The following is a 25,130-nucleotide window of genomic DNA, read 5'->3' on the forward strand; positions in this document are numbered from 1 at the left end:
TAAATTAAAGGGTTCATTTTATTAAAGTATTAGTAATAAAGAGCAAACATGTAGAAACATGGAGTCTGAAAATCCCAGTAACAGCTTCTATAAGACAAATTTATATATATGTTAAATAAGAAACCATGTTTTATGATGAACCTGCTGCTGTTGACATCAGTTACACTGTTCTCATCTTCAGAACTCCATCATCAACATCTGTGAGAGACCGATGATAATCATCATCATCATCATCATCATCATCGTCTGTGCTGCCCTCTTCTGGTTCAAACTGTCTCTCACAGACAGACGTCACTGCTTCTTCTGTTTCTCTCTGTCCCACAGTGTCTCAGTGTCTCCTCCTGTCAGTTTTAATCTTACTCTGGTCAAAACGTTTCTTACAGCTTCTTAAAACCACATCAGTGTCTCTGCTTCACTCTTTACTTCTTGTTTGGTTGATTGTAAAGATGAGATGATCCTGATAAAACAGCAGCAGTGACTCATGTCACGTAGAAGTTGTTGATCAGTGGAGTCTGACAGAAGCAGAAGTGTCTCCAAGATTTTCATATTTCACTGTATCTTCATCTTCATCTTCATCTTCATCGTTATTAACCTGTGAAAAAACAACAACACACTTGAGATTCTGGGTTAAAACAAACCAACAGCTCCACTTCAGTGTCTTACTCTAAAGAACTTCACTGATTCCAGGATTCACACCAACAACTTTACAGCCACGAACGTCTCTAACAGGCTTCATTGAACAACAGTAACTCCAGGAAATTTAAAACTGTAGATACCAGAGTTAATATTAAAGGAAAATGACCACAAACGCTGCTTTTATCAGTAATTAACATGTAAATATTTAATAAATCTGTTTTATACTCACTGTGTTTTTATCCATTTGTGTTTTGTTCCCTAGAATAAAAAAAAAGTTAATAAAAGTTTAAACTGTGAAAATCCAACGTTATAAAAACTCTTTATTAAATGTTCATCACTGACTGTTCTCACCTTTAGTTCTCGTCCATACATTGACTGTAACAACAATAATTATGAGAGTTGTTAAACCCACAGAGACGATAATGAACCTCCACAGATCTGGAAGAACAAATTATAACAGTGTGTTGCAGCTTTCTGTTTAAAATCAACATAAATAATAAAAAACTGTGCTTAATTATCTACATATCTCTAAAAATATATTGTAAAGATGAATGAAAATGAATTTAAATATGTGAAGAAGAGATTGTAGAGACTTGATCAAATTAAATTATTCCTGAGTCACTACCGTGTAGTTTAGTTGAAGCATCATTGATTGTAGATGAGTTCCTTGTAGTTTCAGTTGTTCTTGTTGATTCTGTAAGAAGAAAAATAAACTTTTGTTTTGTGGGGAATGTAGGAAATGAACAGTGGACCAGAAAGCAAACCGGGATCATGTTACCCTTCAGACAGTGAGTTGTTGTTGTTGTTGTCTTGAGCAGCAGGTTTTTTTTGCTGTAGCAACGTAATTGCAGGTGAGTGTGTGGGCGGAGAATGAACCAGCAAACTGAATGAAAGCGTTTTAACAGCAGGGACCGTCACTGTAAAAGTGAGAAAACTGTTTGTTTTACCATAAAACTACCAAAAAAATCTGCTTAAAACTTGGAAAATAACTCTTGTGTGACACCTTTGTGAGGGAAACTTTGCCACAAATGAAGCAGAACAGATGTGCTCTACTCCCTTTGTGGTGCATTCAAGCTCGTCCAGTGTGTTCTTTTGTTTACCTGATGTTTTTATTCTGATTTAAATTATTATTATTTTTTGTTTTATTTTTTATTCTATATATGGCACAGACAGTTTGGCACCTTAATCACTGACACTGAGAGTTCTAATCTATTATCTACCTCTTTATCTATGACTCATTTTCTCACCTGTTTCCTCACCTGACGACTGCAGCACCTTGTTGTCAGGATCAGTCACAGATTTTTTTGAAGCATCGTTAATTTTTCTTGTGGCTCTAGATGATTTGATTGTAGTTTCACTTGTTCTTGTTGATTTGGTTCTTTCTGGTTTTTTGTTGTCACCTAAGAAAAAAACACAACAACTTCTGCTTATGTAGGGAATGTAGGAAAGAAACAGGGAACCAGAAAAACCTGGACCAGAAAAACCAGGATTACACTTCAGACAGTGTGTCTTTGTTGTTGTTGTTGGTGACTTGACTTGAGCTTGAGCAGCAGGTTTATTAGCTGTAGCTATGTAATTGCAGCTGAGTGTGTGGACGAAGAATACATAAAATATAAATAAATACATGATAAATGAATCACTGACTGACCTAAGAGTTGCTCATTTCTGCTGTGGTTGTAAATTTTGTGGTGGTTTGTTTTGAGGATTTGTTCTGCTGGATTTAGTTGCTGCTGTTTTTGGGTCGTAGAAGATTCTAAGGGTTTATTATCTGTTTTAACTTAAGGAGACAGAATTACCTGATCATAAATCTCCAACCACAGCTTTTCCCATCAGGGGTCGCCACAGCGAATCATCGTTTTTAACCTCACTCTATCATGGGCATCTTCTACCCTCACACTAGCCAACTTCATGTCCTCTGTTAAGACATCCATATATCTACTCTTTGGTCGTCCTCTTGCCCTCCTGCCTGGCAGCTCCATCTCCAACATCCTTCTACCAATATACTCACTATCCCTCCTCTGAACATGTCCAAACCACCTCAGTCTGGCCTCTCTGACTTTATTACTAACACAGGCAACAAATACAGTGAGCCGTCCCTCTGATGTACTCGTTCCTTATTCTGTCTAACCTGGTCACTCCTAAGGAGAACCTCAACATCTTCATCTCTGCTACCTCCATCTCAGCCTCTTGTCTCTTTCTCACTGCTACCGTCTCTAACCCATAGAGCAGAGCTGGTCTCCCCACTGTCTTGTAGACCTTTCCTTTGAGTCTTGCTGACACTCTTCTGTCACACAACACTCCTGACACTTTCTTCCACCCGCTCCAACCTGCCTGCACTCGTCTCTTCACCTCTTTTCCACACTCTCCATCACACTGAACTGTTGACCCCAAGTACTTAAACTCCTGTACCTTCTTCAGCTCAGCCCCCTGTAACCTAACGCCTCCCCCTCGTTTAGGCACATGTATTCTGTCTTACTACGACTGACCTTCATGCCTCTTCTTTCCAGAGCAAACCTCCACCTCTCCAGCTGTTCAAACATCATTGTCCAGGGAGATTCCTGTCTGACCTCATCTGTCAGCCTGTCCATCAGCATAGCAAACAAGAAGGGACTCAAAGCTGATCCTTGGTGTAGTCCCACCTCCACCTTGAACTCCTCTGTCTGACCTACAGCACATCTCACCACCGTCATACTTCTCTCATACATGTCCTGAACTACTCTGACGTACTTCTCTGCCACTCCCGACGACCTCATACAGTACCACAGCTCCTCCCTCGGCACCCTGTCATACGCCTTCTCTAAATCTACAAAGACACAATGCAGCTCCTTCTGACCATCTCTGTACTTTTCCATCAACATTCTCAAAGCAAAAATGGCATCAGTGGTGCTCTTACGGGGCATGAAACCATACTGCTGTTCACAAATCTCCACCTTCTTCCTAAGCCTGGCTTCCACTATTCTTTCCCACAGCTTCATTGTGTGGCTCATCAACTTTATTCCTCTATAGTTGCTGCAGTTCTGCGTGTCACCCTTGTTCTTAAAGATCGGAACCAGAACGCTTCTCCTCCATTCCTCAGGCATCTTCTCACTCTCTAGAATACTATTGAACAAACTGGTTAGAAACTCCACTGCTGCCTCTCCTAAGCACTTCCACACCTCCACAGGTACGTCATCAGGACCAACAGCCTTTCCACTCTTCATCCTTTTCAGAGCCTTCCTAACCTCATCCTTTCCAATCTCTGCTATTTCCTGCTCCACAAATCCACATCTTCCTCCCTTCTTTCCCTGTCATTTTCCTCATTCATCAGATCCTCAAAATACTCCTTCCATCTTTTCTGCACACTCTCCTGTGTTGTTAGCACCTTTCCATCTCTGTCCTTAATCACCCTCATCTGTTGCACATCCTTCCCATCTCTATCTCTTCTGTCTGGCTAGCCTGTACAAGTCCTTCTCTCCTTCCTTTGTGTCTAACCTGTCATACAGCTCATCGTAAGCTTTCTGTTTGGCCTGTTCCACCTCCCTCTTCACTCTACGCTGCGCTTCATTGTACTCCTGTCTACTTTCCTCAGTCCTTTCTACATCCCACTTCCTTCTAGCTAACCTCTTCCTCTGGATGCATTCCTGTACTTCCTCATTCCACCACCAAGTGTCTTTACCTTCTTTCCTCTTTCCAGATGACACACCTAGCACCTTCCTACCTGTTTCCCTGATAACCTCTGCTGTAGATTCCCAGTCATCTGGAAGCTCATCCTGACCACCAAGAACCTGTCTCAACTTCTGCCTGAATTCCTCACAAGTTTCTTCATTCTTTAACTTTCACCACTTGGTCTTCTTTTCTGCCTTCCCTCTCTTCTTCTTCCTGACCTCCAGAGTCATCTTGCACACCACCATGCGGTGCTGTCTGGCTACACTCTCTCCTACCGCCACTTTGCAGTCACTAACCTCTCTCAAATGACCTCGTCTACATAGGATGTAGTCCACCTGCGTACTCCTACCTCCACTTCTGTATGTCACTCTATGTTCCTCTCTCTTCTGGGAGTAGGTGTTGACTACAGCCATTTCCATCCTCTTAGCAAAGTCCACCACCATCTGTCCTTCCAGATTCCTTTCCTTCACACCAAACCTGCCCATCACCTCCTCATCACCTCTGTTGCCCTCACCAACATGCCCATTGAAGTCTGCTCCAACAACAACTCTCTCTCCTCTGGGGATACTCTCTATGACCTCATCAAACTCACTCCAGAATCTCTCCTTCTCTTCTAACTCACAGCCAACCTGTGGAGCATACCCACTGACTACATTCACCATCACCCCTTCAATTTCTAGCTTTAGGCTCATCACCCTGTCTGAGACTCTTTTCACCTCTAGAACACTGTTCACAAACTCCCCCTTCAAGATCACTCCTACCTCGTTTCTCTTCCTATCCACACCATGGTAGAACAGTTTGTATCCTCCTCCAATGCTACGTGCCTTGCTGCCCTTCCACCTTGTCTCCTGCACACACAGTACATCTATCTACCTTCCTTCTCTCCATCATGTCTGCCAGCTCTCTGCCTTTCCCTGTCATCGTACCAACGTTAAGACTCCCTATTCTCAGATCTATGTCCCTGCCTTTCCCCTTCTCTCTCTGACCACGAACCCTTCTGCCTCCCCTCTTTCTTCGACCAACAGTAGTCAAATTTCCACTGGCACCCTGTAGGTTAACAGCATCAGTGGCGGTCGTTGTGTACCCAGTCCTTGACCGATCCGGTGTGAAAGTCTTGTACACGATATATAGATGATTCGAATGCTTGTTTATGGCAAGTTTTACGCCCGGTGCCCTTCCTGATGCAACCCTCACTATTTTTCCGGGCTTGGGACCGGCACAGAAGTCACTGGCTTGCAACCCCTGTGGCTAGATTAGCATCCTCCACTGTGACCATCTCAATAACTAGAGAACAGTTCTCTGTAACACTCAGTCTGTCTGATTTAAACGTGAAAATCTCTGTTTTTTCAATTTCTCCAGCTCTAACCAGCACTAGTGACCTCGTGTGCCCTGTATCAGAGAAGATCCAGTGAGTTTTGTAACATTTTTTCTGATCATCTTTGACGTTTTCACAACATAAAGTGGCATCTCCTCGTCTCTGACAGTAGTAAAGGACTCACGTCCAATCGTTGCTGAGATGATGAAAGATAAACAGATTTCCAACATCATTTAATTTGTTCCATAAATCAGTTTCATACTTAAACGTTTGAATTTAACCCTGTTCCATGAATCTCTGTTCAGCTCAGCAACAAACCTTTGTTTAAACTGACAGATAATCATGAGGTGCAGTCTTCCTCCCCTCATACTGCTGCTTCCTCCTTCATCATCCTCTGTGCTGCCCCCTCCTGGTTAAAGTCAGCAGTTCTTCAACATCGACGTGAAATTACAGAGCCATCATGCACAGTCCTCTTTAAATAACATGTTATCACATCAAATAAGCAAAATGTTACCACCACAGTTGTTATTTGGTTTGTATTCTGTGGTGTATTGTTTTTTGGCTTCCTGTAGGTGGGTCGCAATTCCCTTAATAACAACCACATTTTCTTTATTATCTATCAACCCTGATTTATTTTGTAAAGCATCTTTTTTTATTTAAATAACCTAAAATAAGAAAAACTGCATATTAATTGACAGAAGGATCATTAAAAGTATTACTGCACCATGCTGAGCTGTAAAAGCACAGGTCGTTTTACAGGACACTGGGCCCTCAGATCACCTCCAAGACCCTTTTTTATTTAGTTAGATTTAGTTCTTCTCGTGTTGTTATCATGTCTATTAGTATCTTGTTTGTTTGAAAGCAGTCATCTTTTTGAGCTTGTGAACCACAGCAAGATGTGAAACTCAAACGTGTGAACACACTGAGTCTCCACCCACAACCAAGACAGAGTGAGAGACACTAAAATGAAATGAATTAGTCTCTAAATGTTCCAATATTCATTTTAAACCTGAGATAATCTCACTACCTTTCAGGTTTGTTGAAGCAGCTCTGATTCCTGTGGTGGTCGTAGCTGCTTTTTTGATTTGAGGTGTTCGTGTTGATCTAGTTTTTCCTGGTTCTGTGTCCTCACCTGCACAAATCAACAAATGTGTTCAGTTAGAAAACACCTGATGTTGATCAGCTGCTGCAGTCGAAGGTGGTTTTAGTCTTTAACAGTTCATCGTCTTCTCACCTGTTTTCTCTTTGGAGGACGGAGGGCTGAAGTGAAACTGCTGAACTACTCCTGTGTTTAAATCTGTCACTTTACACTGAACTAACTTAAACCTTGAGGAGTAAATAAAGTGAGAGTCCAGAAAATGCACAGCATCGTTGCAGCCAGACTGTAGAGTCTCCAAGTCTTTGTTACCTTTATCCACCTCTTTATCCTGATACAACCACTTCACTGTGTGTCTACAATTTCCATACGTCCACACAAAGCAGTTGAATTTCACCTTCTCACCATCTTTAGGTTCAGATACTGTGAAAGAAAGACAACCATTTTGCCAAACCACTGGTTGATAATGAAAACATTAGGATGAAAATATGTGTGTACATGATGGAAATACTCACTGGTAACAACAGACAGATCAATCACAGAGTCTCCATCTTGTTGTCGTCCTGATATAAACTGTCTGCAGGTGTAAAGACCAACATCTTCAGCTGTGACCTTCTTTATAACCAGAGAACAGTTCTCTGTAACACTCAGTCTGTCTGATTTAGACTGAGACTGTTCAATCTTCCCATGTTTAACCAGCTCTACTGTTGCTGTTTGCTCTGAACCTTTGAACATCCAGGTAGGAAGGCAGGTATCCTGATCATCTATCACATTTCCACAAGGTAAAGTGACGTCGCTTCTATCTCTGACAGTGAAGTAGGTATATTGTCCAGTTACTGTTGATGATATTTGAATAGATATTTGTTTACTTTAGTTTTGATGAATGAAGATTAGTGAATAAAATACTTTAAACAGCATTAGTGGTTGAACCTGTATTATTTAGATATTTCCATGTTTGCTCACCTGAAAACTGAAGAATGAAGATCAGAAATAAAATCATTTGAATCCGTTTGAGTTCAGCCATCGTTCTTCTCTCTCTCATTTGTCTCTTGTTCTCACTCTCGACTGTCTCTGAGTCTCTGAGCTGCTGCTTCTTAAACAGGATGAACATGATGAGGGAGATGTTACTACCTCCCAGTGTCTCTTTAGTTTCCTCTCTGTTTTGTCAATGTTCCTTTGAAATGGATTAAGAGCATCTGAATTTGATCTGTGAAATTCTTAAAGACACTTCAAACAATAAGAAGGTTTAAATAAGAAGCTGCTGCTGGTCAAATGATCTGATGTAAAGTAGAACACTACAATAGATCAGCCTTTAAAACTTAGTCTCATTAACTATCAGAGTCACAACAACACTCTAAAATCTAACTTACATAAATTAGTTAATTATACTCAGTCACATCTATCAGAATTATTTTCCTTTGTAAATAAACCTCAGTATGATTGTGTTACGTTGCAACATATTTTTTAATCAACTGGCTGCTGGAGATTTTTTGGCCGACAACAACTTCTGAGAATTCTTAAGTCAAGAGTTCATCTAAGCTCAGTGCCTTAATGTTAAGTAAAATCTGTTTGCAGGCTATTAAAGTTAACTAGTTATAATTTATGAGCTATCAGAGTCAAACTGCTCGTCTCTTGATGTCCAACGTGCAACATGGTGATATTTTTACCTTTGTGAGAAGTGAGCCTTCACAATTCTCAGAAATGTTTTTCTATTTGTGTTCATGTCACAGTACATGATACTGTAGCAGCAGGTAAACAATTAGAGCTGATATGTTAGTGGTCTGAGACTTGTTGTATTTCTGAGAACTGAGAGTTTGAACGTGGGTTTCATACCGGCTTATTGACAACCACACAAACATCACACATACTCACAGCAACAAACAGCAACCTATGTAACTTTTACTTTATTAAGCTTGGTTAGGTCTCTCTTTCCTTCTCTGTTCCCTGTAACTGATCTTGACAAGGTATGCTGCTCCATCATGAGTGACACAACTGAGGGGGCTCAATGATGAGGCCAAGGGTACCTTAAGAGTCTGTACGGAGACATTCAGTAGGAAGCATCATCATGTGAAGCTGTAGGATGAGAACAGATTGTATGTTTGTTATTTTTCATGTAATTTAACTGCATATAACAGAGTTCAGACAGTTCGAACCCGACCAACATATAGTTGATGCAGTTTCACTTTGTATTGAAACATGTATGAGAACAGTAGCATCGGGGGGAAGAGGAAACAACAATTAAAATAAACAACATGACCCAGAGATGATGTAGAGTCACAGTTAAACAACTGAAACCACAGTTGAACAATGCAAAATTAGCTGTGAGACTTTATTTGATCATGGTGCAACATGAAGATATTTTTATCTAAGACCTGAGAGTAACACAAGAAGCATAAGAAACACTTTAAGAAGAAACTACGTTATAACTGTACTTAATTATGATAAAAACAAACACACGACATACAGTGAGATGCTGAAACAAGTAGGAACAGCAGCAGCAGAGGTCTGAAGGTTTGATCTTTTCATATTAATAACTACGACAGCTGAAAATCTCTAAGATTCAAATTTAAATTTTATTTGTCACATACACAGTCATACACAGTACGATATGCAGTGAAATGCTTAGGCGACTGCCCGTGACCTTAATGAATAAAAGACTTTTGAAGACTATTTATAGAAAATAAATATAATAAAGAAAGTAGAAGTAGATTTAGCTAACAATTTGTATCTGTACAGTACAAATATACAAATATAAGAAAAATATAAGAAAATAAGAAGACCTGGGTATACTTGTGAATTGACCCGAATGTCCAGAGAGAGTGCAAGAAGCATAAGTGTGTAAAGTGGGTCAGTACTATGTGGTGTGCTGGTTGAGAACACACCGTTTGCTGGGGAGGCTGAGGTCCTTCACGATCTTCCTGGCCTTGGTCCAGCACAGCTTGCTGTAGATTGAGTGTAGGTCAGGGAGCTCGGTGTGGATGATGCGCTCAGCTGATTGCACAACCCTCTGTAGAGCTCGTCAGTCCTGCATGGTGCTGCTCCCGAACCAGGTCGTGATGTTTCCTGTCAGGATGCTCTCTATGGTGCAGGAGTAAAAGTTCCTGAGAACCTTGGAGGGCAGTCTAAAGTCTCTAAAGCGCCTGAGGTGATAGAGAAGCTGTCGGGCCTTCTTCACCACGGTGTTGATGAGACAGGACCATGACAGGTCCTGCTTGATGTGGACACCGAGTTATCTGAAGCTGTCTACTCTCTCCACTGGGCTGTTGTTGATGACATGGGCCTGGTAGTTCCTCTCTTGCTTTGTGCTAAAGTCCACTACCAACTCCTTTGTCTTGCTGACGTTTTGAAGGTGATTATTCCTCTGGCTCCAATGCTCCAGATGTCCAATCTCCTCCAGGTAGGCCGTCTCATCATTGTCAGTGATCAGGCCCACCAAGACGGTGTCATCAGCAAACTTGATGATGGTAGTGGAGTTGGTAGAGGCTCCGCAGTTGTGTGTGTACAGTGAGTACAATAGAGAGCTCAGAACACAACCCTGTGGTGCTCCAGTGCTGAGCGTGAGGGAGGCTGAGACATGTCCACCCATCCTTACAGCCTGTGGTCTGCCAGATAGGAAGTTGGAGATCCACTGACACAGAGATGAGCTTAGTCCCAGGTGCTCCAGCTTGGTGGTGAGTGTGGAGGGAATTGTGGTATTAAATGCTGAACTGTAGTCGATGAAAAGCATTTTAACATAATCCCCCCCTTCTACTGTCCAGGTGAGTGAGAGATGTATGAAGAAGATGAGTGATAGCGTCATCTGTAGAGCGGTTTGAACGGTAAGCGAATTGAAGTGGATTCAATGTGTCTGGCAGTGAAGAAATGATGAAGTCTCTGACGAGCTGTTCAAAGCACTTCATCACCACTTATGTGAGGGCTGCAGGTCGATAGTCATTGAGGGAATGGGGTTTCTTTGGAACAGGAACAATGATGGACTCTTTAAAGCACCTAGGGATCACCGACTGAATTAAAGAGATGTTGAATATCTCGGTGAACACAGGTGCTAGCTGGTCCGCGCAGGCTCAGAGGACTCTACCAGAGATGCCATCTTTTCCTGCTGCTTTCCTGGTGTTCACTCTCTTGAAGGCTCTCCTCAAATCATGCTCGGAGATGATGAACGCGTTTCCAGTTCTGTCAGAGTCTTCACTGTCTGTAGTCGTTTTAGCATCGCTAGTGTCTTTAGCTGCAGCCTTAAAGCGAGCATAGAATGTATTCAGCTCTGCCAGAGTCATGTCCGAGTTTGTCATACCGGATGTTGGTAAGATGCAAAAGTAAAAAAATAAAAGACATTTCATTAATCCTGATTGAGGAAATTTCCCAACAGTTCAACATCATGTTCACCCAGACAGAGAATCACTAAGAGAAATGCTGTGGAGTGTTTCTGTCCTCAGATTCAATGATACCTCAACATCCTCCTCTCTGCTGCTCCCTCCCTCATCATCATCTGTGCTGCCCCCTCCTGGTTGAAGTCATGTAGTTGCTGCCATCACTAAACACACCAAACTAACCTGGGACTGTCCTGATATTCCTTTTTTTTTTGTACAACTTGAGTTTTATAATATAAATATATATATAACTTTTTGTACAACCTTTGTTCCCTAAAAACACAAACAACAGTAAAAATATACAAATATACTTATAAAATAGAAAATGTTCATCACTGATTGTTCTCAGCTTTAGTTCGTGTCCATATGTCGACTGTAACAACAATAATTACGAGAGTCATTAAACCCACAGAGATGATAATGAATAACCCAAATAATCATCCAGGAGAGTGGAGCCAACGTCCTCCTCACTGCTGCGTCACACGTCAACCACTCCACTCTCTGTCTTCAAACCTCCCTCACATTAATCTGTGCTGCCCTCTCCTGTTTGAAGTCGTGTCTCACAGACATCAGTTCTTTAACATCCCACAGCCGCTAACACCAAACTTCAGTCTCCAGCATCGAGAACCAAGCTGCAGATCGGCATAGCTCCCCCCCCTCCCTCTGCAAATCTGTCCTACTAACAGAACAGAAATCTGTGACCGATCACACTCTGTTCAGCAAATGTTTATCGATTACATTTAAGTTTTCTGTATTTGTGACAAACCTTAATATCTTTATCATGGTTTGAGCATTTTGCATAGTAAACTGTTCACAGACAAGAACTTCAACATATGATCTGTTTAATTATACACTTGTATAAAAAGAGCATCAGTATAAACTTTCAAATGTTCTCCGACAAACGGATGAAGATATAAAACAACATGAGTGAATTCTTTTAAAACAGACACAGGAATATAAAACTGATTTGTCTTTTACTAACTACATGTAGTCAATTGTGTAAAATAAATGTAATGATGAGATGTAACTTTACTGTGGTTTGTTATTTCTTTGGTTTGTTGGTGGTGGGATCAGTCGACGCCCGAGAGGAAGAACCTTTCACAGTGCTGTAGATCACTGCATCAGCTTCATATTTCTTCTGAACCTGTGAGGAAAAAGCATCACGCATAATGGAAGTAAAGATATCCTGTGTGTGAAGTTGACATGTTGGTCTGAAGGTGGCGCTAGATGAAAACAAAGAAGTTCAGACAGTTTACCTGAGCTTTACTGTTGGTGTTCCTGGTGTAGCTGATGGAGGCGTAGGAAACTCCATCTTCAGGATCAGTCTACAGAGAGAAGACAACATCATGATGCTCAGTAACATGTGGACTGTCGACTTCCACAAATACTGTTTTGCTGGCTAATTTTATAATTATTCAAATGTTTTAATTTTTAACTCACAGTGTTTGAACTCGTCTTTGTTTTCATTCCTGTTAAGACAAGAAAGTTTGTTGTTGCTTTAAAAACTAAAATCCAGGTTGTTCAAACTGTTATTATCTAAAAGAGATTCCTGACTAAACAGTCTCACCTCTTCTTCTCTTACATCTTGTGACAGCTACAGTTGATACCAGTGCAATTAATCCCACAACTACAACGAAGAACCACCACCATCGAACTGGAAAGAGAAAAACAAATAAACATCAGTCAAATTATCAGTTTAAATCAATGTGATGAAGCTTTAAACATAACGAAACCTGAGTAGAAATTATGTTTGAGTTGACTCAGATTGAAAAGGTCAGTTTCTCCTCCGGTTCAGTTACCTTTTTGAATATCGTTGTTTGCAGACGCTGTCCTGTTTTGTTCTGTTTTAGACACATCATCAGTTACAAGCATTATAATATATAATATATATATGTACATATACAGTATACTTGATGTAAATTGGACATTTTGAGACCTAGAGTTTTGCATGTGACTAAACTAAAACATCACAGTGTGATTGATGTTATGTACAAAGATAATAAAGTTAGAAACAAAAACTTTAGGTTAAGTTCTTCTTCTCGTGTTGTTCTCATGTCTATTAGTATCTTGTTTGTCTTAGTTTATCTCTTCTGTTAATCTTGAAAGCGGCCGTCTTTGTGAGCCGAGCTGATCTTGTGGATGGAAACATGAACCACAGCAAGTTGTGAGACTCAAACGTGTGAACACACTGAGTCTCCACCCACAACCAAGACAGAGTGAGAGACACTAAAATTAAATGTATTATACTCTAAATGTTCCAATAGTTCATTTTAAACCTGGGATAATCTCACTACCTTTCAGGTTTGTTGAAGCAGCTCTGATTCCTGTGGTGGTCGTAGCTGCTTTTTTGATTTCAGGTGTTCGTGTTGATCTAGTTTTTCCTGGTTCTGTGTCCTCACCTGCACAAATCAACAAACGTGTTCAGTTAGAAAACACCTGATGTTGATCAGCTGCTGCAGTCGAAGGTGGTTTTAGTCTTTAACAGTTCATCGTCTTCTCACCTGTTTTCTCTTTGGAGGACGGAGGGCTGAAGTGAAACTGCTGAATTACTCCTGTGTTTAAATCAGTGACTTTACACTTTAATGATTTAAAACCTTGAGGAGTAAATAAAGTGAGAGCCCAGAAAATGCACAGCAGCATTGCAGCCAGACTGTAGAGTCTCCAAGTCTCTGTTACCTTTATCCACCTCTTTATCCTGATACAACCACTTCACTGTGTGTCTACATTTTCCATACGTCCACACAAAGCAGCTTAATGTCACCGTCTCACCGTCTTTATGTTCAGATACTGTGAGAGAGACAACAGTAATAGAATTAACATCTTTATTATATGTGATTATATTATTTCATATTTTCTTCAAACATAAAAATAAAACACACAAACAAATATGTGGTCCTCAAGCTCTCTGACCCCAGGTCACATGAAATGATGACTACATGTAAATATAAATATAAATATAAATATAAATATAAATATAAATATCACACTAACCCCATATTTGAATCTTCAATATACCTGTAATGTACAGTAAATGATTTAACCAGCACTGAGGTAGAAAAGATTTAAGTTAAATTATATAACATTATATTTCTACTGCAGCTCGAACGTGAACATGTTCTTGTTAAGACCTTTAGTAACTTGGCAGTTTTAGACATTTTCTTTCAATACAATTATAATTTTCCAAAGTTTTATAGAGTCAGAGAAATTACTTTTTGTTTTCTGAATATATTCTGTACTACTATTACTGGTACTATACCAGTGTACATGTTTATAACACAACATGTAATAACACAAACCACAGACTTTTATTTTATTGCGTTTGCAAGTTCCTTCTTCTGCAATAAATTTTGTACATAATTAATAATAATAATGTTCCTTAATAATCATTTTGTGTAGCTGTAACTGGGTGTTAGTATTTTAAATTGCCTTTGTTAGATTTTTGTTCAAAAAACAGACTTTTTTGTATTTTTCCATCTTATTCTGAGTTTTAATTTGTTCTTGGTTCCTATTTACTTTCATTAAATTATTCATTTAAAATTAAATTAAAACACCTGAACTATAATTTTATTAAAGAAAGTTTGATTAAAAAGTGAGTTTGCTAATTTGTGTGTTGTTATATAATCCCTTCCTGTAGTGTAATTCACTTACGTTTTACTTAACTCAGTTAAAATTAGATTTTAAAACTTTAAAAGTGCCTCACAGTTGTGTGGGTCAATGCCTCCATGTCATGGAATGCAATCCTGTCCAAGCTTACATGATACTGAGCATGATTTATTATTTAAATGTTCTGTTTGAATTCTGCCGCACTGGTTGATAATGAAAACATTAGGATGAAATTATGTGTGTACATTATGGAAATACTCACAGGTAACAACAGACAGATCAACATCAGAGACTCCACCTTGTTGTCGTCCTGATATAAACTGTCTGCAGGTGTAAAGACCAACATCTTCAGCTGTGACCTTCTTTATAACCAGAGAACAGTTCTCTGTAACACTCAGTCTGTCTGATTTAGACTGAGACTGTTCAATCTTCCCATGTTTAACCAGCTCTACTGTTGCTGTTTGCTCTGAACCCTTGAACATCCAGGTAGGAAGGCAGGTATCCTGATCATCTGTCACATTTCCACAAGGTAACGTGACGTCGCTTCTATCTCTGACAGTGAAGGAGGAAGATTGTCCAGTTACTGTTGATGATATTTGAATAGATATTTGTTGATTTTAATTTTGATAAATCAAGATTAGTGAATAAAATACTTTAAACAGCATTAGTAGTTGAACCTGTATTATTTAGATATTTCCATGTTTGCTCACCTGAAAACTGAAGAATCAGGATCAGAAATAAAATCATTTGAATCCGTTTGAGTTCAGCCATCGTTCTTCTCTCTCTCATTTGTCTCTTGTTCTCACTCTCGACTGTCTCTGAGTCTCTGAGCTGCTGCTTCTTAAACAGGATGAACATGATGAGGGAGATGTTACTACCTCCCAGTGTCTCTTTAGTTTCCTCTCTGTTTTGTCAATGTTCTTTGAAATAGATTAAGAGCATCTGAATTTGATCTGTGAAATTCTTAAAGACTCTTCAAACAATAAGAAGGTTTAAATAAGAAGCTGCTGCTGGTCAAATGATGTGATGTAAAGTAGAACACTACAGTAGATCAGCCTTTAAAACTTAGTCTCATTAACTATCAGTGTCACAACAACATTCTAAAATCTAACTTACATAAATTAGTTAATTATACTCAGTCACATCTATCAGAATTATTTTCCTTTGTAAATAAACCTCAGTATGATTGTGTTACATTGCAAAATATTTGTAACTGGGAGATTTTTTGGCAGACAACAACCTCTGAGAACTATTTATTCTGAGGGGTCTTAAGTCAAGAGTTCATCTAAACTCAGTACTCTACAAATCCTATTTTACTTAGTGTTAATCGACTCTGTCTGCATTCTATTAAAGTTAACTAGTTATAATTTATGAGCTATCAGACCACCGAGGTGAGAAGTCAAACTGCTCGTCTCTTGACGTCCAACGTGCAACATGGTGATATTTTTACCTTTGTGAGAAGTGAGCCTTCACAATTCTCAGAAATGTTTTTCTATTTATGTTCATGTCACAGTACATGATACTGTAGCAGCAGGTAAACAATTAGAGCTGATATGTTAGTGGTCTGAGACTTGTTGTATTTCTGAGAACTGAGGGTTTGAATGTGGGTTTCATACCGGCTTATTGACGACCACACAAACATCACACACACTCACAGCAACAAACAGTAGCCTATGTAACTTGTACATTATTAAGGTAAACGTAAAACAAACAAATGTTCATTCTATTCCTCGGAGTGGTGGGTTCTCCAAGACTCAGTCAATAAATTTCCAAACATCAAACAACATTTCTACACGTATAAATTTCAAAAGCCTTATTTCATCTCACGGTGTAAAATAATGAAGCTTCCTACTCTCAGTACAGATGCTAAGATGGACTTCAAGCATCGCTATTGAGACACTAAATGAGGCTCAATGATGAGGCCAAGGGTACCTTTAGAGTCTGTATGGAGACATTTAGTAGGAAGCAGAGTTCAGACAGTTCGAACCCGACCAACATATAGTTGATGCAGTTTCACTTTGTATTGAAACACGTATGAGAACAGTAGCATCGGGGGGGAAGAGGAAACAACAATTAAAATAAACAACATGACCAAGAGATGATGTAGAGTCAAAGTTGAAGAACTGAAACCACAGTTCAACGTGTACAATTAGCTGTGAGACTTTATTTGATCACGGTGCAACATGAAGATATTTTTATCTAAGACCTGAGAGTAACACAAGAAGCCTAAGAAACACTTTAAGAGGAAGAAACTACTTTATAACTGTACTTAATTATGGTAAAAACAAACACACAACATACAGTGAGAGGCTGAAACAAGTAGGAACAGCAGCAGCAGAGGTCTGAAGGTTTGATCTTTTCATATTAATAACTTCAACAGCTGAAAACCAAAGATAAAAAATAAAAGACAGAGTCATTAATCCTGATTGAGGAAATTTCCCAACAGTTCAACGTCACATTTACCCAGACAGAGAATCTGATAAATGCTGTGGAGTGTTTCTGTCCTCAGTGATTCAGTGATACCTCAACATCCTCCTCTCTGCTGCTTCCTCCCTCATCATCACCTGTGCTGCCCTCTCCTGGTTGAAGTCATGTAGTTGCTGCCATCACTAAACACACCAAACTAACCTGGGACTGTACTGATATTCCTCTTTTTTCTTTACAACTTACTTAGTTTTATAATATAAATATATACATAACACTTTTGTCCAACTGTATTTTGTTCCCAAAAAACACAAACAACAGTAAAAATATACAAACATACTTATAAAATAGAAAATGTTCATCACTGATTGTTCTCAGCTTTAGTTCTCGTCCATATGTCGACTGTAACAACAATTATTACGACAGTCGTTAAACCCACAGAGACGATAATGAACCTCCACCACTCTTATTTGTGTCCTCACCTGGACAGGTGAAATAACACAACCTCAAAAACCAGTTCAGTTTACTTCATATTTACTTTTATTTGTTGATCATTCAGTTATCGTCTTTATCTTCAGTCACTGGTGAAAATGGAGAAAAACAGCAAGAGAAAAATTTAACGTCATCACTGTAATCAAACCTATGCTAATGTTTTAGAACAGTTTATTGTCATCTCCATTTCTGACACAGTGACACGGGAATATTCTTGCATTACTGTTGCTATAAAAATATAAATTAATAAAGTACTACTAATTAGTTGAATACTGCACTTGTACTTTAACTTGCATACTGTGTATATCGGCTGCCTCTGATTATTAGTTAATGATGAAGAATGTCTTTCATATTGCAGCCATTAAGTGGACGTCTGATCAGATGATGGTGCTAAATTAAAGGTCACATTACCACCAAAGGTTATTAAGATTGATCAGACAAGACAGAGAAGGAAGAAAACTGTGCAGATGTGTTGTGTTACTAAAATGTGTGACATCACATTTAGCCTTAGGCCCTAAAAGAAGAACAAAACTGAGGAAGTTAAAACCTCAGATGTTTATTTGAGATTATTTGCAGCAGTGTGGTTTTGTTCTTCCTTTAATCTGACAACAGACAAAAGTGTTTTTAATGTGTTTTAATCATGAGAAATAAAGTTTCAACTAAATTTAGTGTTATTAATAACTAAATTTGTTCTTAAAATCAGTTTCAGGCTTATCGAGACAAATAATCATCCAGGACAGTGGAGTCAACGTCCTCCTCACTGCTGCGTCACACGTCAACCACTCCACTCTCTGTCTTCAAACCTCCCTCACATTAATCTGTGCTGCCCTCTCCTGTTTGAAGTCGTGTCTCACAGACGTCAGTTCATCAACATCCCACAGCTGCTAACACCAAACTCCAGTCTCCAGCATCGAGAACCAAGCTGCAGATCTCTAGGCTGCCCCCCCCCTCCCTCTGCAAATCTGTCCTACTAACAGAACAGAAATCTGTGACCGATCACACTCTGTTCAGCAAATGTTTATCGATTACATTTAAGTTTTCTGTATTTGTGACAAACCTTAATATCTTTATCATGGTTTGAGCATTTTGCATAGTAAACTGTTCACAGACAAGAACTTCAACATATGATCTGTTTAATTATACACTTGTATAAAAAGAGCATCAGTATAAACTTTCAAATGTTCTCCGACAAACAGATTGAACATATAAAACAACATGAGAGAATTCTGTTAAAACAGACACAGGAATATAAAACTGATTTGTCTTTTACTAACTACATGTAGTCAATTGTGTAAAATAAATGTAATGATGAGATGTAACTTTACTGTGGTTTGTTATTTCTTTGGTTTGTTGGTGGTGGGATCAGTCGACGCCCGAGAGGAAGAAGAGGAAGAACCTTTCACAGTGCTGTAGATCACTGCATCATCTTCATAGTTCTTCTGAACCTGTGAGGAAAAAGCATCACGCATAATGGAAGTAAAGATATCCTGTGTATGAAGTTGACATGTTGGTCTGAAGGTGGCGCTAGATGAAAACAAAGAAGTTCAGACAGTTTACCTGAGCTTTACTGTTGGTCTTCCTGGTGTAGCTGATGGAGGCGTAGGAAACTCCATCTTCAGGATCAGTCTACAGAGAGAAGACAACATCATGATGCTCAGTAACATGTGGACTCTCGACTTCCACAAATACTGTTTTGCTGTCTAATTTTACAATAATACAAACTTTTGAATTTTAAACTCACAGTATTTGAACTCGTCTGTGTTTTCATTCCTGTTAAGATAAGAAAGTTTGTTGTTGCTTTAAAAACTAAATTCCAGGTTGTTCAAACTGTTATTATCTAAAAGAGATTCCTGACTAAACAGTCTCACCTCTTCTTCTCTTACATCTTATGACAGCTACAGTTGATACCAGTGCAATTAATCCCACAACTACAACGAAGAACCACCACCATTGAACTGGAAAGAGGAAAACATCAGTGAAAGCATCAGACCAAATCAATGTGATGAAACTTTAAACATAATGGGAACAAAAATTATGTTTGAGTCAACACAGATTGAAAAGGTGAGTTTGTCCTCCAACACATGAGAAACTGATAATTCAGACATTCAGTTACCTTTTGGAATATCGTTGTTTGCCGACTCCGTCCTGTTTTTACCTGTTTTAGACACATCAACTGTTTTACCGGCATTATGATATATATATATATATATATGTGTGTGTGTACATATACAGTGTATATATATATATACTGTATGTAAATTGGACACTTTGAGACCTAGAGTTTTGCATGTGACTAAACTAAAACATCACAGTGTGACTGATGTTATGTACAAAGATAATAAAGTTAGAAACAAAAACTTTAGGTTAAGTTCTTCTTCTCATGTTGTTCTCATGTCTATTAGTATCTTGTTTATCTTAGTTTATCTTGAAAGCGGTCGTCTTTGTGAGCCAAGCTGATCTTGTGGATGGAAACATGAACCACAGCAAGTTGTGAGACTCAAACGTGTGAACACACTGAGTCTCCACCCACAACCAAGACAGAGTGAGAGACACTAAAATGAAATGAATTAGTCTCTAAATGTTCCAATGTTCATTTTAAACCTGAGATAATCTCACTACCTTTCAGGTTTGTTGAAGCAGCTCTGATTCCTGTGGTGGTCGTAGCTGCTTTTTTGATTTCAGGTGTTCGTGTTGATCTAGTTTTTCCTGGTTCTGTGTCCTCACCTGCACAAATCAACAAACGTTTTCAGTTAGAAAACACCTGATGTTGATCAGCTGCTGCAGTCGAAGGTGGTTTTAGTCTTTAACAGTTCATCGTCTTCTCACCTGTTTTCTCTTCTGAGGACGGAGGGCTGAAGTGAAACTGCTGAACTACTCCTGTGTTTAAATCAGTCACTTTACACTTGAATGATTTAAACCTTGAGGAGTAAATAAAGTGAGAGCCCAGAAAATGAACAGCAGCTTTGCAGCCAGACTGTAGAGTCTCCAAGTCTCTGTTACCTTTATCCACCTCTTCAGCCTGATACAACCACTTCACTGTGTGTCTACATTTTCCATACGTCCACACAAAGCAGCTTAATGTCACCGTCTCACCGTCTTTATGTTCAGATACTGTGAGAGAGACAACAGTAATAGAATTAACATCTTTATTATGTGTGATTATATTATTTCATATTTTCTGCAAACATAAAAATAAAACACACAAACAAATCTGTGTTCCTCAAGCTCTCTGACCCCAGGTCACATGAGAACTCTATTCTCTAGTCTTCAACCCTCCAAGTTTGAATGTTGTGAAGATATTATATTATTGTTTGGTTTGATTTAGCAAGTTCAGCAGGCACCTTCATTATGATGGTTAAAATACTAAAACAGAAAACAAACAAAAATAAAATGTCTCCTCAAAATGAAACACTGCTTCTCGTGGCACTTTGCCTTGAACGTCTTCTCTGTGACTTCGACACCACCTGCTGCTTCATAACTCCTGTTGAATGACTACATGTAAATATAAATATCACACTAATCACCTATTTTATATTTAGGTATGACATCTGCAATATACCTGTAATGTACAGTAAATGATTTAACCAGCACTGAGGTCGAAAAGATTTAAGTTCAATTTTATTATATTTTTACTGCAGCTCGTTCGTGAACATGTTCTTGTTAAGACCTTTACTAACTTGATAGTTATTATAATTATTATTATATTATTTTCTTTCAATACAATTATAATTATCACATTTTTTATAGAGTCAGAGAAATAAATTTATGTTTTCTGAATACACTCTGTACTACTATTACTGGTACTATATCAGTGTACATGTTCATAACACAACATGTAATAACACAAACCACAGACTTTTATTTTATTGCAGTTGCAAGTTCCTTCTGCTGCAATAAATTTTGTACATAATTAATAATAATAATGTTCCTTAATAATCATTTTGTGTAGCTGTAACTGGGTGTTAGTATTTTAAATTGCCTCAGTTGGATTTTTGTTCAACCAACAGACTTCTTTTTATTTTATTTATATATTTTTATATATATTTTATTTTTTATTTTTTATTTTTCCATATCATCGTCCATTCGTCACTGCATCATTGCAAGTTTTATTTTACTGTCTCTTCCTTGGAACTTTCATTAAAAGTCTGAAGAAGAAATGTTTTCAAGCTATTTTGAGATATTTTGTTCACAAAAGTGGGATGAAGAGACAAGTGCATGACCAGAAAACATAATGTCTCTATCTCACGGCTTGCTCTGGCGCTGAGGTATAGCTATTATTCCACAAAAACTATTTTAAATGTTCTGTTTGAATTCTGCCTTAATGGTTGATAATAAAAACATTAGGATGAAAATATGTGTGTATATGATGGAAATACTCACTGCTAACAACAGACAGTTCAACCACAGAGACCCCACTTTGTTGTCTGCAGGTGTAACGACCAACATCTTCAGCTGTGACCTTCTTTATAACCAGAGAACATTTCTCTGTAACACTCAGTCTGTCTGATTTAGACTGAGACTGTTCAATCTTCCCATGTTTAACCAGCTCTACTGTCGTTGTTTGCTCTGAACCTTTGAACATCCAGGTAGGAAGGCAGGTATCCTGATCATCTGTCACATTTCCACAAGGTAAAGTGACGTCGCTTCTATCTCTGACAGTCAAGTAGGTATATTGTCCAGTTACTGTTGATGAGAAGAGGCAAAATAAATAAATATATATAAAAGTTAGTGAGTTAGTTTAAACACAAATAACAAATAAGATATTTGTTGATTTTAGTTTTGATGAATGAAGATTAGTGAATAAAATACTTTAAACAGCATTAGTAGTTGAACCTGTATTATTTAGATATTTCCATGTTTGCTCACCTGAAAACTGAAGAATCAGGATCAGAAATAAAATCATTTGAATCCGTTTGAGTTCAGCCATCGTTCTTCTCTCTCTCATTTGTCTCTTGTTCTCACTCTCGACTGTCTCTGAGTCTCTGAGCTGCTGCTTCTTAAACAGGATGAACATGATGAGGGAGATGTTACTACCTCCCAGTGTCTCTTTAGTTTCCTCTCTGTTTTGTCAATGTTCTTTGAAATAGATTAAGAGCATCTGAATTTGATCTGTGAAATTCTTAAAGACTCTTCAAACAATAGGAAAGTTTAAATAAGAAGTTGCTGCTGGTCAAATGATCTGATGTAAAGTAGAACACTACAATAGATCAGCCTTTAAAATTCAGTCTCATTAACTATCAGAGTCACAACAACACTCTAAAATCGAACTTAAATAAATTAGTAAATTTACTCAGTCACATATATCAGAATTGCTGTTGAAGATTTTTGTCAGACAACATCCTCTTGTCTGGTCACATTTGTCTGGTTATCAGCGATATGTTTTTATTTCTAGTTTTCATAATGTTAGTGTTAATTGCTGAGTAAAGAAACCAGGGAAGTAAACTTAAACAATCAGCGAGCAACAAAGAATGGTGCTACTAGACATGTTAGTGATAACAATGCACAAAACTGTGCCAAGCCTGTTGAAAAGACTTAGAAGCAAGTATTAGCATCTCACCTACCCCATGTAGTTTAAAAGCCAAGACAACCGACACTAACCCTTTGTCTCCACTTGCACTTGCCTCTACTGGCTTTTGGTGCGGATGTTTATGAAGTCTAGTGTTATGTTGAGTGTTAAGTTAATGTTTTTTTAGTTATAACAAGTGAAACAGATTAAATATAACTTAGAATAAACAGGTTCTTGAAAGTAGTTAGACCAACTTTTACAAATGAAATACAGGTAGTATATTATTCACTTTAAATAATTTGGTTGATTAAGATATTTTTTCTGAGAAGTACATCTAAAATTAATGGTTGAGTACTCTGAACACTATTTTCTATTGAGGTTCATCACGCTAATAAGCATTGATTAATACAAAATACAATTCCTATTCCATTTTACTTAGTGTTAATGTACTCTGTCTGCATGCTTTTATAGTTAACTAGTTATAATTTATGAGCTATCAGACCACCGAGGTGAGAAGTCAAACTGCTCGTCTCTTGATGTCCAACGTGCAACATGGTGATATTTTTAATTTTCTGAGAAGTGAGTCCTCACAGTTCTCAGAAATGTTTTTCTATCTGTGTTAATGTCACAGTACATGATACTGTAGCAGCAGGTAAACAAGTAGAGCTGATATGTTAGTGGTCTGAGACTTGTTGTAGTTCTGAGAACTGATTGTTTGAATGTGGGTTTCATACCGGCTTATTGACGACCACACAAACATCACACATACTCACAGCAACAGAGGCGACAAACAGCAGCCTGTGTACTTGTACTTTATTAAGGTAAACGTAAAACAAACAAATGTTAATTCTATTCCTCGGAGTGGTGAGTTCTCCAAGACTCAGTCAATAAATTTCCAAACATCAAACAACATTTCTACACGTATAAATTTCAAAACCTGAATTCATCTCACAGTGTCGCGTAAAGAAGCTTCCTACTCTCAGTACAGATGCTAAGATGGACTTCAAGCATTGCTATTGAGACACTAAATGAGGCTCAGTGACGAGGCCAAGGGTACCTTTAGAGTCTGTATGGAGACATTCAGTAGGAAGCATCATCATGGGATACTGTAGCATGAGAAAAGATCGAACCCGACCAACATATAGTTGATGCAGTTTCACTTTGTACTGAAACATGTACAGTGGCAAGAAAAAGTATGGGCCCCTTTTGGATTACGTGGAGTTTTTCCACTTTTTTACTTTTTCCACCCTGCACTGTGAATGTTTACATGTTACGTTCAATAAAAACATGAAAACATATAATGTTTGTGTAATATTATTTTCAGCAGACTGTGTTTTTGTATTGTTGTGAGTTAGATGAAGATCGGAGCACATTTTATGACCAATTCATGCAAAACTCCCTACACGTAATCCCAAAGGATTCACATACTTTTTCTTGCCACTGTATGAGAACAGTAGCATCAGGGGGAAGGTTTGGAAATAAACAACATGACCCAAAGATGATGTGGAGTCACACTTAAACAACTGAAACCACAGTTCAACGTGTAAAATTAGCTGTGACACTTTTTTTGACCATGGTGCAACATGAAGACATTTTATTTTATCCAAGACCTGTTTCTGAGAATGAGAGTAAAATAAGAAGCATAAGAAACACTTTAAGAAGAAGAAACTACTTTATAACTGTACTTAATTATGGTAAAAACAAACACACAACATACAGTGAGAGGCTGAAAAAAGTAGGAAATGCAGCAGCAGAGGTCTGAAGGTTTGATCTTTTCATAGATCTGAAAGTCTCTAAGATGCAAAAGTAAAAATATAAAAGTCAGAGTCATTAATCCTGATTAAATGCTGTGGAGTGTTTCTGTCCTCAGTGATTCAGTGATACCTCAACATCCTCCTCTCTGCTGCTTCCTCCCTCATCATCACCTGTGCTGCCCTCTCCTGGTTGAAGTCATGTAGTTGCTGCCATCACTAAACACCAAACTAACCTGGGACTGTACTGATATTCCTCTAAGAAGTTACAGCTTTACAACAACTTTCAATATAACTC

The 25,130-nt window shown here is 38.4% G+C and overlaps 1 protein-coding gene and 1 long non-coding RNA gene across 4 annotated transcripts; both read right to left on the bottom strand.

The window, feature by feature from the left end:
* Positions 1-1,386, bottom strand: LOC113149118. Its single transcript, XR_003297556.1, has 2 exons — positions 1,262-1,386; positions 1-1,074 (listed from the first exon to the last, which is right to left on the bottom strand). It is a non-coding gene; the product is annotated as an uncharacterized LOC113149118 (long non-coding RNA).
* A 420-nt stretch (positions 1,387-1,806) lies between these two features.
* On the bottom strand, positions 1,807-15,577 carry LOC113149112. 3 transcript variants are annotated; one of them, XM_026340973.1, is made up of 5 exons: positions 15,370-15,577; positions 7,208-7,528; positions 6,831-7,115; positions 6,624-6,728; positions 1,807-2,036 (listed from the first exon to the last, which is right to left on the bottom strand). In XM_026340973.1, exons 1-5 carry the CDS (start codon positions 15,515-15,517, stop codon positions 1,861-1,863), a joined length of 1,035 nt encoding a protein of 344 aa, XP_026196758.1. In that variant the 5' UTR covers positions 15,518-15,577; the 3' UTR covers positions 1,807-1,860. The 3 variants fall into 3 exon arrangements, with proteins under 3 accessions (XP_026196758.1, XP_026196757.1, XP_026196759.1); XM_026340972.1 differs by lacking the exon at positions 15,370-15,577 and adding an exon at positions 7,656-7,830; XM_026340974.1 differs by lacking the exon at positions 15,370-15,577 and adding an exon at positions 7,656-7,822 and having other exon boundaries at positions 7,208-7,497.
* Positions 15,578-25,130: the final 9,553 nt, after the last annotated feature.

This window comes from Anabas testudineus, chromosome 24 (assembly GCF_900324465.2).
Source record: "Anabas testudineus chromosome 24, fAnaTes1.2, whole genome shotgun sequence".
Classification (NCBI taxonomy): Eukaryota; Metazoa; Chordata; class Actinopteri; order Anabantiformes; family Anabantidae; genus Anabas; species Anabas testudineus.

What these genes read in the sequence shown, in the direction of transcription:
- LOC113149112 (XM_026340973.1), bottom strand. Translation starts at nt 15,517, where the DNA reads ATGTTCATCCTGTTTAAGAAGCAGCAGCTCAGAGACTCAGAGACAGTC. An exon ending in TGATCTGTCTGTTGTTACCA is followed by an intron (nt 7,116 to 7,207) that starts GTGAGTATTTCC and finishes TTTCTTTCACAG; the next exon opens with TATCTGAACCTAAAGATGGT. An exon ending in TGCTTCAACAAACCTGAAAG is followed by an intron (nt 2,037 to 6,623) that starts GTAGTGAGATTA and finishes TTTTTTTCTTAG; the next exon opens with GTGACAACAAAAAACCAGAA.